The sequence below is a fragment of the Triturus cristatus genome, chromosome 4_2 (assembly GCF_964204655.1).
Source record: "Triturus cristatus chromosome 4_2, aTriCri1.1, whole genome shotgun sequence".
NCBI lineage: Eukaryota > Metazoa > Chordata > Amphibia > Caudata > Salamandridae > Triturus > Triturus cristatus.
The window spans coordinates 129,636,103-129,653,704 of NC_140586.1; the positions used below are offsets into that span (position 1 = coordinate 129,636,103).

Here is a 17,602-nt window from a genome sequence, read left to right on the forward strand (position 1 = left end):
ATGCTGTTTCGTTGTGATGGCTCCGCATAGTGGCGCGGAAAAGATCTCCGAAGCAAACTGACGTCAACGCGCAGGGGTGGGGCTTATGTGACCTCACTGACGTCACGCCCGCGGAAGATGGCGGGGCGGAGTCGCGTGATGCCGCTCCACCCGGCGCGCAGAGATGCTGGGACAAGAATTTTCCGGGTCTAGTCTCACGCCTGGGGATAATTCTATGTTAAGGAATCTGCGGCTACAATCGTCTCTACCAGATACTTCGTTACCGGAGGTAAGTAACTTGTACTTTAAGCTGCTATGTAGCTCAAGGACATGCTGACTCTTGGAGAACCGTGACAATAGTCCCCATTTTCAAAAAGGGCAATAGGGCGGATCCTAAATTTTACCCCCCAATATCTTTGGTTGACTGCACCTGTAAGATCATGGGCAGAGTAATCTTCGAAAGACTGGAGGACTGGGTAACGGAGAACGGTAAGTTCTCTGATATCCAATATGGCTTTAGTAGAGGCCTGGGCACGGTAGAACAGTGCCTCAATCTGCATCTGGTCATAGGCAAATACACTTTAGCTAAGCCGTGTTCCCTTTATTTAGGATTTATGGACCTGACATCTGCCTTTGACTGGGTGGGAGAAGATGTTGGTGATGGGCATAGAACCAGCAATTGTGCATTTCATAGCAGCCATGCATCGGGAGGTCACCGGGAGGGTTCGCTACAGAACAGGTGGGGAACTCACTGCCCCAATTAAAATGAGCAGTGGGGACCGCCTGGGCTGTGTGCTTGCCCCATTTTTATTTTGTATGTATATAAATGATTTAGAAACGTTTATTATATTATATTTTACGTGGATGTTCCTCCGATCGCCTGGAGGTTATTACCGGCTTTATTATATGCAGACAACTGTGTTTTAATGTCTCGAACCGGGGTGGGGTTGCAACGTCTTTTAATTGGTTTTAACATGAGTGAGCTTGGCCTCAAGACCAACATTGCAAAATCTCAGATTATGGTGCTGGGTAAACTTTTTCTTATTTAGGAGTGCTTTTCGACTCAAAAAGCCCATGGCTGAAGTTAATGGAGGTAAGGATTAGGAGTTTCAATCCAAATCTGGAGGCCATTTTTAGATTTGCTAAAAAGAGGCTCACGCCTATTAAAAGTAAGAATTGAGAACTACAAGGCTCGCACGTGCACTGCCACTCTGTACAGTGCTGGAGTCTGGGGCTCATGCAATACTTTGGGCCTCCAGAGAGCTGAAAATAAGTTCTTGAAACGCCTGTTGACTCTTCCATCAAGTACCTCTGCCACTATGTGTCATAGTGACCTTGGCGTGATTGCCCTATCCTTTCGAATACAACTTGCGCCTCTTTTACTGTGGTATAATATCTGGGCAAAAGAAGAAACAGCTTTGAACCGTGCCATCATCACAGATTGTTTAAAACTAGAGTGGGCAAGCAAAATCCCATGGCTTTCCTATGTTAAAGCCCAATTGAGGAACCTGGGATTGTCAGATTGCGTTGACAACCCAGTAAATATTGCTAAAATACCAAGGGCCAAGTTAAAGAAAGAATATATGGCGTACTCTTATCTGAAAAGAGATACGCAGGAGATGAGAAAAAGAAGGGTTTTTGAGCACTCACTTTTGGTTTGTTTTTTAGGGACCGAGCCTTACCTTTCTTTTTATTTTAGCCATGCTAAATTATATTACCTCATAAGGTTTAGGTTTGGAACCTCACATCTACTGGTTTCATAATCCCGAAATGTATATTCAAATGCCGGATTGGATGTATATCCATGTGATTCACAATCGAAGCAGAGCACGTTGCATTTCATGTTCTTTTGCAATCTTTATATAAACCCAAGGCGTGCTTTTTTAATAACACTTTTAAAATTCAAAAAAATAAGAAGGTGCCAGGCAGCTTTGCACTATCTCCAGCTTTTAAAGGATGAATTTATTTATCTGATGGTTTATAGATAGATCTCCTCTGCAGTTCGACTCCGGAATGTTGTTGGGAAATGAGCTCGTATTTCATTTCATTATTGCATTATATACTTATTGATGTTTGAGACTGATGCCATTAGAAAGTATACATTTTTAAATTTTAATTTAATTATTGTTGTGTCTAGGGCCGTGATATTCATTTCATGAGCTTGTTACTTGGACATTTGTAAATTGCTCTTTTTTTCATTTTAATGAATATCGATTATATTGTCTATTTTTTATAACAGAAATTCTTTGTATTTTATGATGTACTCTTTTATGGCTTGGAATATGGTCGAATAAATATTTCTGACTGACTTTTTAAGCATAGGATTAGCAGTGAGCCATCCATGCCAAGCTAGCAAGGGAAAAAGAGTCTTGCTATTTTTACAGCAAAGCCTTTAAGCAAAGGAATAGAGAGTGTGCCTACCTGTCTGACATACAGGATGCTGGATAAGTGTCTTAAAAAAGCACGCTGAGACGTTCTACTGAGGGTACAGCTGTATAAAGGCATCAGTACCTTACAAAAACATATTGGTCCTCAAATCACAGTGAAGGATTCTGTATTGGGAAGGTATCCCTAGGCAACTATAAGCTGCCTTTCTGTTTGCCTGCATAGTCACTTGTTACTATTGAGGATCCACCTGATTTGTTTCTCATAGCCACTTGTTCCAGACCCATAGTCACACTGACATGTCTATCTATTCGACTGCATTTTGTAATTTGACGGAGGGAGAGAAAACCCTCTGGTACTCCTTCTGTCATCCTTCGAGGATGGGTACTTCTTTCCTGTCATGGGTTTTTATATGGCAATTTACTGCATTCTGGGTGTTGTGGTCTTGGTTTACTTCACTTCAACTATTTAGACTAACACACCTCATAGCAGTGATTTGTAATTGAAAAGCCCAAGATCGTCAGCAACGGTCCCCGATTATATGGAATAAGGCATCCACCCTATTTTCTCAAAACCATGTGTATTATAATACATTGCACCACACATTATAAGAATAGTTAGCAGACCTTAGCACTGAAGTGATAATCCTTGGCTGGGCAGTCTGTAGTATTTCTGTACATTTCTGTCTCTCGACTGTAAGGTGCAGTTGGTGCAAAACAGTTTGCTTGTTCTCATTGGTGCATTTGCCTTTAATGAAGTCTGACCACATTTTTTTTTTTTTTTACTACAGTTCCCTCGCATCCTGCTGTGGTTGATGGTTGAACTGGCAATCATTGGATCAGACATGCAAGAAGTCATTGGCTCAGCCATTGCTATCAGCCTACTTTCTGCCGGGTTGTAAGTTGACTCTATTTAGTTCTGTTCTTATAGATTATGGTAGCTCAAGTTGCTATGCTTTTTCTCAGAAGCTATCCCAAAACCTTGAGTATTTGTACCAAAGCGTCAGTGGCACTCAAAAAGCTGGCTGAAAAACATAGCAATTCCATCAAACAAAATGTTAGTGCCGGTCTTTCCTCAACGATACTCGTGACATTTTGAGCAGGATTTAGCTTGTTTGCTTTTTAAAATATGACCAAGCTTAGAGAAGCAGCATGCCTTTGATCCTTTTAAACAAAATATTTGTGCCATCCTGTTTTTATGAAAATTTGATTGTCGTTGCCACCGTTAGAATGGCCTTAAAAAACAGTGATATTGGAGAGGAATGTGTTAAGAATTTTTTTTAATTTATTATTCATGGTGTCCAGTGTTGTAGCAATTGGTGCCTACTACTGGACCAATACAGTAAGTCCAAGGAATGTGTATGTCACATAGGAGGTAATGCCTGCATGGCAGAATCAAGGGCTGCAGGCAATTGAAAATGCAGCTGCTTGCTTGATATTTTTCAAAATCAAAATGGAGCCCAAAGTGCCCTTATTAGAAGATTTACACCAGGGGTCTCCAACCTTTTGTGTAGTGAGAGCTACTTCTGGTCCGTGAAAATTGTCGTGAGCTACTAAACCCCAAGCAAGTCGCGCATTTTTCCGAGAGACCCTCCAACGCCAAATCTAATAGCTAAAAAGTGGACCACATTTGCAAATTAGGTTTTAAACTGTAATGTAAAGAAATTTCGTATAGGAGGTGTTTTTCAAGGTATGGAAGACTAGCTATTTGTGCTTGCAGCACGCAATGTTTGGCAATATCAGAAAAATTAACAATAAAAACCAGCCCACCAGCCAATGAAATCAGCCCACAATAGCCAAAAAACTACAGACAAGCATTGGCACAGCACACCAGCCAAAAGAATCGGCCCACAAACAGCCCAAAAAACAACCAATGCACTGATCTGTCAGGCCAGCCCTGCTGGTATGGCCTGGCTCACCTGTAGGACATTCCCTCCCCACTGACCTCTTGAGTGCAGTCCTATCAAATGGCGTCAGCCCCATCATGTATATATGGCTTAATGGTCAATAATGTCGCACATTTAACAATTGTGGCCATATACAAAGTGCATATTACAAACAGACACACTTTTCTGGCTCATGGCAGTGTTGTCAGGGCATTATAGGTGAGGAAATGTTTGTTTAAAAACTTCAGTTTTTACCCAATCATGTCAACACTGTGATATAAACCACTGTAGATACCATCTTACATGCTTCTCCGATCAAATATAAAGGTGACAGGCTGAAAAGGCAGGTGATCCTGTTGTTCAGTACAACTTGCACCACCTGCACCAGCACTTATTGCGCACAATGAATGAGCTGTCACAGGACTCAACGAGGTGCCATCAACAAGATATGAATTCACTCTGCCCTGTGCATATGTCTCTTTTAGGCTTTCGCCGGAGCAAGCGAGGTAGAGCCACAATTCAAGGGATCATCAGGAGGCTCACTGGGAGCCAGAATGTGAGGCCACTGACATTAAAGCACTTAGTAGCACTCAAGATGAGGGGGCTGGCCAAGAGGGCACTTCACCCTTTGGTTCTGAAGCCTCCAATTCTGGCTGGTCCCTAGTGGTGGCAAATGAAACTTCAAAGGCCACTACCTCTGCTCATGTGGCAATCACTATCACCAGCATTACCTTCAATCCTGTCCCCAGTACCAAGCCAGCACTAGGTAAACAAATGGACTGGTTTCTCCTTCATCCCAGGCATCTCTCTATTGCTCTCATCCCAGAAACACTGGAGGGCCTTAGGAACCTCCCTGTGGGGCAGACACATTGTTTTATGCCATCCAAGGCATCAGTCGGCAACTGCCTCAAGTCATTAATATCCTCGAAGACATGCACTCTGCCTTGTCTGCCACATAGAGAGGTCCTATCTCAACTAGTGGTTTAATAGACACCAGCGCTTCCAGCAAATCTGCCTCAATTCCTCCTTCTGCCCTAGTACCACCCTAACCCTATTCAACTACATGACACCAGCCCAACACTTGAACTGTTCCAAACGCCACTCCAGTTTCCCTTTCTGACCAAATTCCTCCACCTCCTTGCACTATTCCATCTATCCCTAAATCACCCCATATCCCAAAATACTCAAACCCACAAACCCCACCATTGCCTTCTTAAAGCCATGAGACCGGCCTGTGGCTTTATGCGCACACATGATCTGTGTTTATTTATAAGAACAAAAATCAGCCTTAGGGATCTAGACAACAGTACAGTTGGGCACTCAGGGTAGTGTTACATGTCTGTAACCATGCAGAGAACTTTTCTGTCCCAAAAGACATGCATAAGTGACTTTCATTCCTCAAAATTTGAAGTTAAATGACTTACAATCGTCACTGACCACATACCCAAGACAAGCAGTTTGAAATGTTTTAAGAAACGAATATTTGTTCAGCTGTTAAATGTTTTTTTTTTTTTAGAGATTGTAACTTTTTTGTCAAGCAACGCCTCCGCTACAACATTTTCGTGCCAATGAAAACAAATCAGCACTTTTATCATCCATCTGTCGGTTTCTTAAACTTTCTGCATTGAAAAAAGTTATATTTCCATTTTCTGCACGGGGTTGTAAATGTGCTGGAAATATTCTCATTTCCTGCAGAAAATAGCGCAATTTTGTGCATTTGTCGGCAAAAATGCATTCCGCTCTTCTCTGAAAAGATGTGAGTGAACTGGAGAGGATTTCCATCGCGGACAAAGCAAACTCAATTGTCTCAGGATGGTCTTCAGCGCTCTCACAATCTCGCAGTGGGCGCTAGATGTGATCACATCAAACGATAGGATTGTTGCAGATCTGTGGTTGTGATGTCGTTTGATAGTGCGCTGATAGATAGCATGACCTTTTTCACATGAATATGGGGGGAAAACGGTTGCCTTTTTATCCCGTTACTGTTTTTCTCATTGAGCAAGGAATAGCCCTAGCAGCAGCCGCTTACATCTGTGGGACTTCTGAATTGCTACGCTGAAACGCGCAGGATAGTTAAAGTCCTTTGAGGGAATTCTACATATAGTATAACATTTCTCTACTCCTACCGGCTTAAGTGTTGTGGGTCCAGGGTGTGCTCTCACGGCTTGCCTGCTGCTCCGATGCAATAGAAGGTGGCAGGCTGTACTGCTGAAATCAGCAGATGGCGCGGGTCCCGGCAGTTCTATGCCGCTTGCGCGACCTGGAAACCAGCTGGTCTGCCCTGCTATGCCTGCTTCAGCTCCGCACTAGCACCTTTCGCGCTCGTGACTCAAACAATGCACAGCGCGGTGCCAGTGAGGAAAAGGCAGGGGGCGCATAGTCCACTCCAGAGTGACGCTGCTCTCCACGTAGAAGAGGAACGTCATCCTCTTTGGCCCAACCCGCCCTAGCTAAGCTCAAAGCCAATCAGAGCTGCTAGTTTGGGTGAGGGCGGGCAACGCAGCCTGAAAAAAGCCTAAAAAGCCCAAACAACACTAAAGGCATACTAAATTGAGCAGCAAGTGTCACGAGCTACTCACAGGGTCTCGGCGAGCTACCGGTAGCTCGCGATCGACCGGTTGGAGACCCCTGATTTACACTGTTTACCTGTAGAGAAGCAGAACGACTTTGTGTTGGGTCGGACTTTAAGGGGTTTACAGGTCCATCCTGGTACATATTTATATGAAGGAAAAGATTATCTCTTACAAACCTGGACTCACCAAACGCATGACTGGTCATCATTTATTCAAGTGGCTAGATATACATGCAAAAGCAGAGGAAACCAGAGGTTTAGGGTACTTTACATGTGCACAGCTTTGCATTTCAGTACCAATGGAAATTGGAGCCTCACCTCTGTGCAGTTGTGAAAGGCATTGAGAACCAGTTTCGCTTTTGATACATCCTTGGTCTGCCGTTACTTGGATTTGGCTATTACAGGCGTTAGTGGCCGTTCTATGTGAGCCACAAATAAATAAAATAAGCACATTGGCATCCTATACCAAACAGGCTCCTTTCTTAAAAGCATAACTCTCAGCTCAGGTGCTATCATCTGAGGTAAATACCTTTTATGGTGTTAAGTTAACCCTTGTCTTTGAACAAACCAAACTTGGATTTACCCCACCTCTGGTCACTACATTAGATCCCCTAGATTCAGAATACAATCTGAGAATAAAACTAACGTGCAATGGAGGGGCAGGTAACATGTTGCTGTCCTTACTTACCCTCCTCTTATGTGGCATACTATTATTTCATGCAGAGAAATTAAGTGTGCTCTAGCTGAAAGGTTTAAACTGCAAGTTGCACGTTTTTGTGCTTTAGAAATTTCAGAAGCATTATCTCCTCCTATGAGAAATGTAAAATAAAGATGCCAGGGAGGATGTGTGTGCTGTGAAAAGGAATGTGTAAAAGGGGCCCTTTTTCGTTTAAGCACTGCAAGAATGAGTGCTGTGAATGCAAATGCATTAAAACAATATTTCTTATTGTAGTGTTGAAAATATTATATTCTTAATACCTGCCTGTTGGAAACCGGGCAACCGGGTTAGCAGTCACCAGGTTCCCAGCACAGTGGTAGCTTGGCTCGAGCGGTTGGGGGTCAGGCACCGTGTTAAGCGTACGTCACACCCTCACAATAACCATGCATTCATCCGTTCCAAAAACGACACTACACCGTAAAAATCATGGAAGTCAAGTTGAAAATATATATGTCTTTATCTTATTTTCTCTTAGTTGCAGGTTTCACATCATAAATACAATACAATAGGATTTTCCTTCAAAAGAGCAGGTCAAATAAACAATGCTACTTCGGGATCTCAATAAATAAGTTCAGGTCATCATTAAGCAAAGAATAAATAGGGGTGCAATAAATATAGATGGCAAATAAATACAATCAGACAATAAATACAGTGCAAGAATAAATTAGTGGAAGACAATAAATAAAGCACCTTCAATAAATAAGGTAACACAATCAATGACAATTACAGATCAGATCACTTTCATGAGGTCACTTGGTTTTACTTTGCCCAAACACAGCTTATGGACATTTAGATGGCATGGGGGGTGTCCCACCTAGGTTGGTCAAGGCTGGGGCCTAAGCTGAGGCAGAACAAGGGTAACCTGAAGATCTGGCCCTCCAAACTACACAGCCCTGTTTCAGAGGTCACTGTACCAGTCTCAGTTCACCCCTGGCACTCCCAGGCTGGTCCTCACACCCCTCTAACCCCTAGAATAGTCTTTTAGGGCTCCACGGGGCCTCAGACGCCCCCTCTACCACTTACTGTCCCTTCCTCGACGATCGGCTCCGATCGGCGCCGTGTCGACGCCGTGAGGCGGCTCCGGATCGATGTCGCTGGGCGGTCTCGACTCGATGTCGCTGGGCGGTCTCGACTCGATGTCGCTGGGCGGTCTCGACTCGATGTCGCTGGGCGGTCTCGACTCGATGTCGCCTTATGGCGTCGCAGGGACACGGTCTCCCCGCTTCCGGGTGTCTCCGGAGTGCGATCTCCACTCCCGACCTCCGGCGCGCTTCACTTCAGTTTCCGGCGACTCCGGTGGGCGGACTTCACTCCCCCGTCGACGCCTCACCTCGACCTCAGGTGACTCCTTACTCGACCTCCGGCGCCTCTCCACGACCTCCGTCGGCGCCCTCACTCGACCTCTGGCGGCTCCGGGTACGACGTCTGCTTTCTGTCAGCGCCGCTTCTCCACCTCAGGCCCCAGGTCTCCAGGCTTCTCGACGTCAGGACTCCAGGAGGACACCGCTGAACAGGTCAGGAGCTTGCTGTTCTTCCTCTTTAAGGCCTGTTCCAAATGTTCAGTTCCTTAAGATGGTTCTTCTGGTCTTGGTCCCACACAGGGCTTTAGGCTGGGCTTGGTCAGTAGGGACTAGCATCAAGGGTGGGTTTCTGGACCCCACTCCAAGCACTGGTTTCCACCTCTGCTGCCTTACTCCGACCTCCTTCTATCTCTGTCCTCTCTCTTCTCCAGTCAGTTGCCAACTGCCACTCTGAGATGGCCTCCCAACATTCTAAACTGCCTCCCACTATCACAGGATTCTAGAATGTTCCAGGAGGTTCTAGAAACCTCCAGTGAGTTCTGGATGTGTCACAGATGACAATGGGTGGCCACCATTTTGTGTCTCAGGCCCTCAGACAGAAGTTCCTGGGGTAGGGAAAATGGCTCCCTGACCCTGCATCAACACTAAAAAGTCTGGTGGTTCCCAAAAAGGAAAAAGTATAACAGGGTATGAGGCAGAAGTGGGACAAAATAAATAATGATGAGGAGGGACCACCCAAAGGGCTGACAAGTCTAACACTGCCCATTTAAACTTCTGTGCTTACATAAGATAGCAGGAGGCATATTTGAGTTTTTTGTGATCAAGACAAACTTTATAGCCTTCATGTCCTAATTCCTGAGACTATTCAGAATGGTGAAATTTTGTATTGGGGCTGGATAGGGAATCCTGCTGAAATTGCTAATCAGTCTTAAAGGTTTGCATTCCATAGTCCTGTTTGTTGTAGTCTTAGGACCTCATTACGGGATTGTCGAAATAAGGTGTAGAATTTACCACACATGATAAATACCCTTACCCCAGATTGAGGAACTTACCAGCTTGGTAAATACCTCCTATTCTGAGTTTTAGAAAAGGAAAATGGAGCATAATATGCGGAACCAGTTTTGAACACACTGAATCCTGCATGTTTTGCCTTTTTTCCAGGCCTTTTACGCCAATTAATTTGGCAGGTTTGACCTGTTAGAATATATAAATGGAAAACTTGGAGGGTGTGATAATTATCACACAGTTCGTAAGTCCTATCGCTTTGCACATACTCGCAGGGATCATAATTTATGCCTTTGCAAAGGGATTGTAATTTAGGCCCATAACTCGTAATGAGGCCCTTTATCTCTGTTTTAGAGTAGTTAAAATCAGAGACCATACATGAGCAGCTAATGATGTTTGGTCCTCTTAGTATACATGCCTTTCTTCAAATGTCCTGAAAATTGATAAGTAATGTTTTTGAATATGTTATAGTCATACAGTGAAATATAACTCAGCTTAATAATAATAGTGTGCGCAAGTTATATGTATTAGAAAAAACAAAGCCAAGTGCATCTAAAAAAGCGTGAACATGATGAAAATATATGTCACGTGATACAAATTCATGGAAGCCCCTCTAACAATGGACACTGAGGCTAGGAAGTCTGGCCACTTTAAAGCTGAAAGTAGTAGCCTAAGTAGAAAAGCATGTAAACTTGCTTGTAATTGCGTATTCAGTCTGATTTGCAAAGCTGGAGACTACCAGGTTTGTGGCCTATTGAAAATTCCACCCGCAACGCACCTTGTAGTTGCGGCACCACCACCAAATGTCACATCAGCCTGCAAGGTTCAATCCAGCATTGCTCAAGGTGAAAATGTTAGTGTTTGATGCAAAAAGCTGAAAACTTAGGAAGAGTAGTACCTAGGCAATCCTCAAAGCTGCAAAGAATCTCTGTACCAGAACTAGAAAGTGATATTCACAGAATAGCATCTCCCTTTTGATTTTTCTGAGTTGGGTGAAATTCTTGATGGGGATGTCATTTCATATACCATCATAGCGATGCAACATTTGGACTGATTTCAGATACTGACTTTTCTAAACTGTACTTCCTTCTTCATCACATAATTTCTTTATTGACGATCATGCTTATGTATTCAGCTGCCTGATCCCCAGATTGTAACATAAAGCCATAACATTGATGACCAGAAGTGTCTTAAAACCTCTTCAAATTACTTTAACTGAATACTAATACTCACCCTGGTGTGCTTATGCCAAGTGAAAATCCGTGCAGCGCAATATTCTCTACTTATCCACAATATACATTGTATGTTTTATATCAATTAAGGATTCTCTAATTTTGGGTATGTTTTTTTGTATTTTGTTTTAGGATCCCTCTGTGGGGTGGTGTCCTCATCACCATTGCAGACACTTTTGTGTTTCTGTTTCTGGATAAATATGGTGAGTAAAAACAAAAAAAGAACTTTCAATTTACATTTAGTTTTTTATTCTGTATTTACCACCCAAAATGCCATCACACTCCTCTACAACTGGCAATCAATTAATTCAACAACAAAAAACACATCCTTTAGGATAGAATACAGAGTCCAGACGTTAAGTTATATTTTGAAAATGTTGCATACTGCACAGGAATATCGTGCTTGAGCACCTTTCGTGAAGAAGTTTCCTATCATATTTTTGTTCTCCTTACTTCACTTGTCATTGCTAGAAACCTTTCAAAATATACTGCCATTCAGAAACTAATTTGGAAGGTAACTAATGTAACCGGTGCCAGTGTAATGACCCATGGAGTTTCAATTGTGGTAATACATGGGGGCTTTGAGTGCTTTAAAAAAAATCTAAAATTTAGACCAGGTAAGTTCTTTGAAACATTTTGAATCAGCTCTTGTGAATTAAGGGAGAAAGACTTCAGCCTACCTGTTTCCTGATGATCTTGACAGTCATCCAATAGTTCTGAAGCCATCTTGAAATGGTGTCTGAAGAGAGCAGAGTGACTGACTAGTGAGAGGACCTTCTGAGCGTGTTTTTCCCTGCACTTAACTAACTCCTCCCTGTGAACCTTCTGTTGTTTTTCGGTTTTCTAATTATTGCATTTGTACACAAATGAGGATTTCACAGTGGGATGAATAAAAAGTGTGAAACATGCAGACTGTTTGTTTTATCTTCTTGTTGGGGCTCTCGCTCCTGCTTGTGCTTTGGGGTTCAGACCTTGTAAAATCTTCAAACTGTTGCCTGACCCTCAAGTCTTGAATTTTCTAATCAACCTTAGCCTAGTAAACTCGACCCGTGATCTATATACAATGAGCTGATTTCTAGAATGACTCTTTTCTACGCTGTGCTTCATGTTGCAGTTGCAAATATTAGATGCTTATTTCACAAGAAGTGTTAGGATTTAATCTTGTGGTCTGTAGATAACACACCGATGTCTGCTAAGAATGTTTAACTTGAATTGTTTACACACATTGGATACAGGAATAGAAATACAATTGTGAAAATGTTAATATGTGAGTGATAGCTGTACTTGCTCTGCAACAATAGCTTTATATATATATATATATATATATATATATATATATATCCACAACAAAGAGTAGCCCCCTGAATGGAAGCCCCAGGCAGGTAAGTATTTCGTAGCTTTATTAGAACAGACTTGCCAGCAGAGTGCAGCGTGAATAAATGCTTCAGTGTTCAAAAGCAGCCAGGCGCGTTTCGGTAACTCCGGTTCCCTTCCGCAATGGCTATCAATCTGCAACAGGTTCGACGGCAATCCTCGCACATTATATCTTCCAGGGCTCTGCCCAGGTGGGCGTGGCCTTCACGGCCTTCTGGTTCCTGTCGTGCCAAGGAAAATCCCCTACAGTGAGTCCATCTTACAAGGGCAGAGGAATAAAAGTATTTTAAAACCCATGTTGGTCGAAGCAATGTCACGTTATGTACTCTGCCCCCCTTTACAGTGTGTCCTCGAACACTGCCTCCCGTATGCGCTGACACCGACTTTGCGCCAGCACAAGTCCGCTCACAAGCGGCGGGCTCCCATTCGTGGCTGGGCTCAGCCGCTAACATCCACAACAAAGAGTAGCCCCCTGAATGGAAGCCCCAGGCAGGTAAGTATTTCGTAGCTTTATTAGAACAGACTTGCCAGCAGAGTGCAGCGTGAATAAATGGTTCAGTGTTCAAAAGCAGCCAGACGCGTTTCAGGAACTCCGGTTCCCTTCCTCAATGGCTATCAATCTGCAACAGGTTAGACTTGCACCGCCCCTCAGAGACGAAGTGAAGCAGGAACCACGAGGAGAGAGGAACCACGAGGAGTGAAAGGTAAGGGGGATTGGGCATGGGGTGGGTGTTTTTTTTCCTAGGGTTTAGGGTAATGCAGTGGTGTTTGGGTAGTGTAGGGGGTCGTGCTGGGGTAGTGGTTTAGGGTAGTGCAGTAGTGTAGGGGGTCATGCTGGGGGTAGTGTTTTAGGGTTTAGGGTAATGCAGTGATGTATGGGTATTGTAGAGGGTCGTGCTGGGAGTAGTGTTTTAGGGTTTAGGGTAGTGAAGTGGTGTTTTTGTACTGTAGGGGGTAGTGCTGGGTTTTAGGGTTTAGGGCCGTGCAGTGGTGTTTGGGTAGTGAAGGGGGTCATGCTGGGGGTAGTGTTTTTAGGGTTTAGGGTAGTGCAGTTGTGTTTAGGTAGTTAAGGGGGTCGTGCTGGGGGTAGTGTTTTAGGGTTTAGGGTAGTGCAGTGGTGTTTGTGTAGTGTAGGAGGTCATGCTGGGGGTAGATTTAGTGTTTAGGGTAGTGCAGTGGTGTTTGTGTAGTGTAGGGGGTCGTGCTGGGGTAGTGTTTTAGGGTTTAAGGCAGTGCAGTGGTGTTTGTGTAGTGAACGGGGTCGTGCTGGGGTAGATTTAGGGTTTAGGGTAGTGCAGTTATGTTTGGGTAGTGTAGGGTGTCGTGCTGGGGGTAGTGTTTTAGGGTTTAGGGTAGTGCAGTGGTGTTTGGGTAGTGGAGGGGGGAGTGTTTTAGGGTTTAGGGTAGTGCGCCCAACCAGCCACAATATCCGTGGACAAAGGGGATCCTGACTCTTTTGAACGCTCCGCCAATTGAAATAATTTGGGTCAAGGGCCCTACCACGTCCAAGACCTATCAATTCCTTTCTTGGGATCCCTCATATACTTGGAGAAAAAGATACATTGTTTCTCATCAATTTCAGGCGTGTGCCACCTTACCCTTCAGTGAGGGCCTGGGGCATTCTCCCCTCATCCTATTCCTGACCTCCCTTTCAAGGGGTTGATGGATTTTCCCCACGCATACTCTGCCACTTTGGTGTCAGGGGTCCACTCCGCCGACCTAGGATGGTAAATTTGGGTAGGCTCCAACATGTCCGAGAGGACCCCGTCTCCAACCCGGGATTGAGAGGACTGGGACTCTGAATGCCAGGGACGCCCGAGTCCTTATCATCAGAGGAGAAATCGTCTTCCGATACACCCTCTCCCTCTAAGGGAAACCCGTCGTCGGGGTCTACAATAGTGGTGACAGCGTCGCAATTTTCTCCGGACTCCTCCTCCTCCCGGCAGGGTGCATGTTTTAGCGTTCGCGCACTCTTGAGGAAGGTCTCCGTAAGTTTATCATATCCTTCCAAGTGCCCCGCGTTAGGCTTAACGGCTCTTTTATTCCTCATCTGGGAGCTACTGCGACCCGCCACCACCAGATCTGGGTCACTGAACACCCCAGGGATGCTTTTCGCCAGCTTATCAACCTGATCCCTAAGAGGAGCCAGCGCCCTAGAAATAGTCAGAGAGAGGGCCTGGTCCACTGCTGGAGGGAGAAGTTGGGGTGCCATTCCTCCTCCACTTCCTGTTAGGAGGAGTAAAAATGGTCTTCTGGAGAAGACATGATAGTAGAGGGTGTGAGCACAGAACAAATGCCCTTAAAATCCTTAAGGCAGCCCCCTCACCGATGCTCCAACAGCTGGGCTTTCCCCGAAAATATGCATAATCCTCGCCTCCATCCTGCCATAGAATTCATTAAGCTTTATTCGATCTGATTTAGAAACATGGATCATAAAAGTGTACATAAAAACAGTAAATCCTCTTTCCTAATACAATACAGTGAGAATTAATTAAAACCAGTAGGTAAAAACGGGTGTTACAAAGCCCGGTTCAGAGCAACTTCAGGTTAACAGAATCGTAAAGTTCAATGTTTCGCAAGATCAATCTCATGTACTTAGTGCAAAATACGCAATAAGGGGTCCAAGTAAGATGTAACGCTCCAATACCTGATCAGTCTGAAATATATAAAACTGCAGACTTGCACACTTCTGTCATTGGGCTATATATGGGCTACATCTGGGTGATATTTGTGCTACCTTTGGGCTCTTTTTTCTCTTTTTTCTCTGGTGGCCATCTTGGGAGACTTATTTGTTATGAAGTTTCCCAATTTCCTCATTTACTGCAGTCTCCTCAGTAGGAAATGCTTTCAGTTTTTTACTTTGATTCCATCAAGAAGGCATTCAGATGTGTCACACATTTGCCATAAATTCAGAATGTTAGCACTCTAGTTGTTCATTAGATCACTGTTACCAGGGAGTTAACTGGACATCTACTGCTGGTATTGAAAGTGATTGTTTCAGTCTGCATGTCATAATTTTCTAATGAAATAGAAGAGGATTTGAGATCTCACTTAAAACGTGCCCTACATTTTCTTCCTGCAGCACTGACCATAATTTCTATGAGCAAATGAACCCCCTCTTTTTGTTTCTTTTTAAATTAAATGGTTTAAGTGTTACCAGTCTATTCCAATCAAGATGGCTTCAGGTGTGCCATAATCTAAGACTGTTAGCGCTCTAGTTGTTCTTTAAAACACTCTGGGAAGCTGCAGTAGAACGCAAAGGCATCAACTGACAGGCTGCTCCTGTTGAAATATAACAGGAAGATATTTGAGATCACACTTGAAACATGTCCTAGTATTTCTTTCTACAGCACTAACCATAATTTCTATGACAAAATGAACTCGCATCATTTTGTTCCTTTTTAAATTAAATGTTTTAAGTGTTACCAGTTTATTCCAATCAAGATGGCTTCAGGTGTGCCATACTTTTGTCATAAGTAAGGCTGTTAGCGCCCAGATATTGAAACTTTTTCTTTTTCTAATTTCTCATGAAGTACTGAATGGATTTACACCATTTAACAAAAAGGGATCTCTCTGAACCAAGGGCTACCTTTTCGCCAAATTTGGTGTAATTCCGTTCAGCAGTTCGGGCTGTAGCCATGTCTAAAGTTTCCTATGGGAATTAACATGGAGAAAACCCGTTTTGGGACCCCCCTTCTTTCTCGGCCCCCGCTTGCCGAGTCACCCCGAAACTTTTAAGATAGGAGCTGACCGGAGCGCACCACGAGTTTTAAAAATTTCGCGAAGATTCGTCAATCGACGCCAAAGTTATTGGGAAAAGAATGTTACGATTTTCCTATGGATAATAGGTCCTAACTATAACTACCTACTGGCGACTGCCAGTAGGTAATATAAATATAAATATATATATATATATATATATATATATATATATATATATATATATATATTACCTACTGGCGGTCGCCAGTAGGTAGTTATAGTTAGGACCCCTTTTCCATAGGAAAACCTCAACATTCTATTTTGAATAACTTTGGCGCCGGTCGACGAATCCTCGCGAATTTCTCAAAATAGGTGGGGCGCTACGCTCCGCTCCTACTCTGAAAGTCTCGGGGGGATTCGTCAAGCGGGGGCTGAGATAAAAGGTGGGTCCCAAAACGCGTTTTTCCCATGCATTTTTCCATAGGACCTTTAGAACGAGCTACAGCCCGAACGGCTGAACAGAATTACTTGAAATTTGGCAGAGAGGTAGTCCCTAGGTCAAAGAAGTGCCTTTTGTAGGTTTGGTGTAAATCTGTTCAGTAGATTCTGAGAAAATAGCCTTTAAATCAATATATATATCTGAGCCCGCTTACGGTACGCTTACCGTACGCTTACCGTACGCTTACCGTAAGCGTACGGTGGCGTGCGCGAGCGCGATTCTGATTGGCTCTTAGATCTTAGTAAACATTCGAATCGGCCGAAACCAGGAAGCGGCGTCCGCCATTTTGTCTCTCGCACTGAGTGTTGTTTATCAAACATGATGGCCAAAAACATGTTACGGGGCTGTTTTGACAACTCCCTCCCACATAGTCATGTTGAGGGAGTCCCCAAACATCCCCCAAGAGCAAAAACGGTTTTATTTTTTTTTCGGCAATTTCGCGGGGTACGCTTACCGTACGCTTACCGTACGCTTACCGTACGCTTACGGTAAAAAAATAAAAATAAAAAAAACACTATCCACACTTACCCCACCCCCTGTGCTTTTGGTGGCCGCAGGCCACCAAATGTGCAGGGCTTATTAATAGAGAAAAAAAACGTAATTTTGGCAACATGAAATTCTAAAATCGAAATAAAAAAAACACTATCCACATTGACCTCACCCCCTGTGCTTTTGGTGGCCGAAGGCCACCAAATGTACAGGGCTTATTAAAGTTGATAAAAACCGTGCACGGAACGAACTGCGTTAAGTGGGCGCGCACGCCACAAATGGCGTAAAGTAACTTAGCATTTAAAAAACCGTACAAATTCACTGAAAAAACCATAGGTTTCACACACGTTATAGTTAGGAAATAGCATTTAAAAAACCTTGCTAATTCACTGAAAAAACCATAGGTTTCACACATGTTATAGTTAGCTGGACATTTTACTGATAAAAAACCAATGAAATTC

General features: G+C 43.7%; 1 protein-coding gene across 8 annotated transcripts in view; it reads left to right on the forward strand.

The window, feature by feature from the left end:
- Positions 1-17,602, forward strand: part of SLC11A2 (solute carrier family 11 member 2) — a 475,484-nt gene that overhangs the window by 206,190 nt on the left and 251,692 nt on the right. For all 8 annotated transcript variants that reach the window (XR_014960527.1, XR_014960528.1, XR_014960529.1 and 5 more), the window contains 2 exons: positions 3,155-3,261; positions 11,210-11,280. Coding sequence is in view for 5 of the 8 variants with exons in the window: in XM_085600792.1 (XP_085456918.1) it covers positions 3,155-3,261; positions 11,210-11,280 (178 nt within the window). In the remaining 3 variants the exon portion in view is untranslated. The remainder of the gene's footprint in view (positions 1-3,154; positions 3,262-11,209; positions 11,281-17,602) is intronic.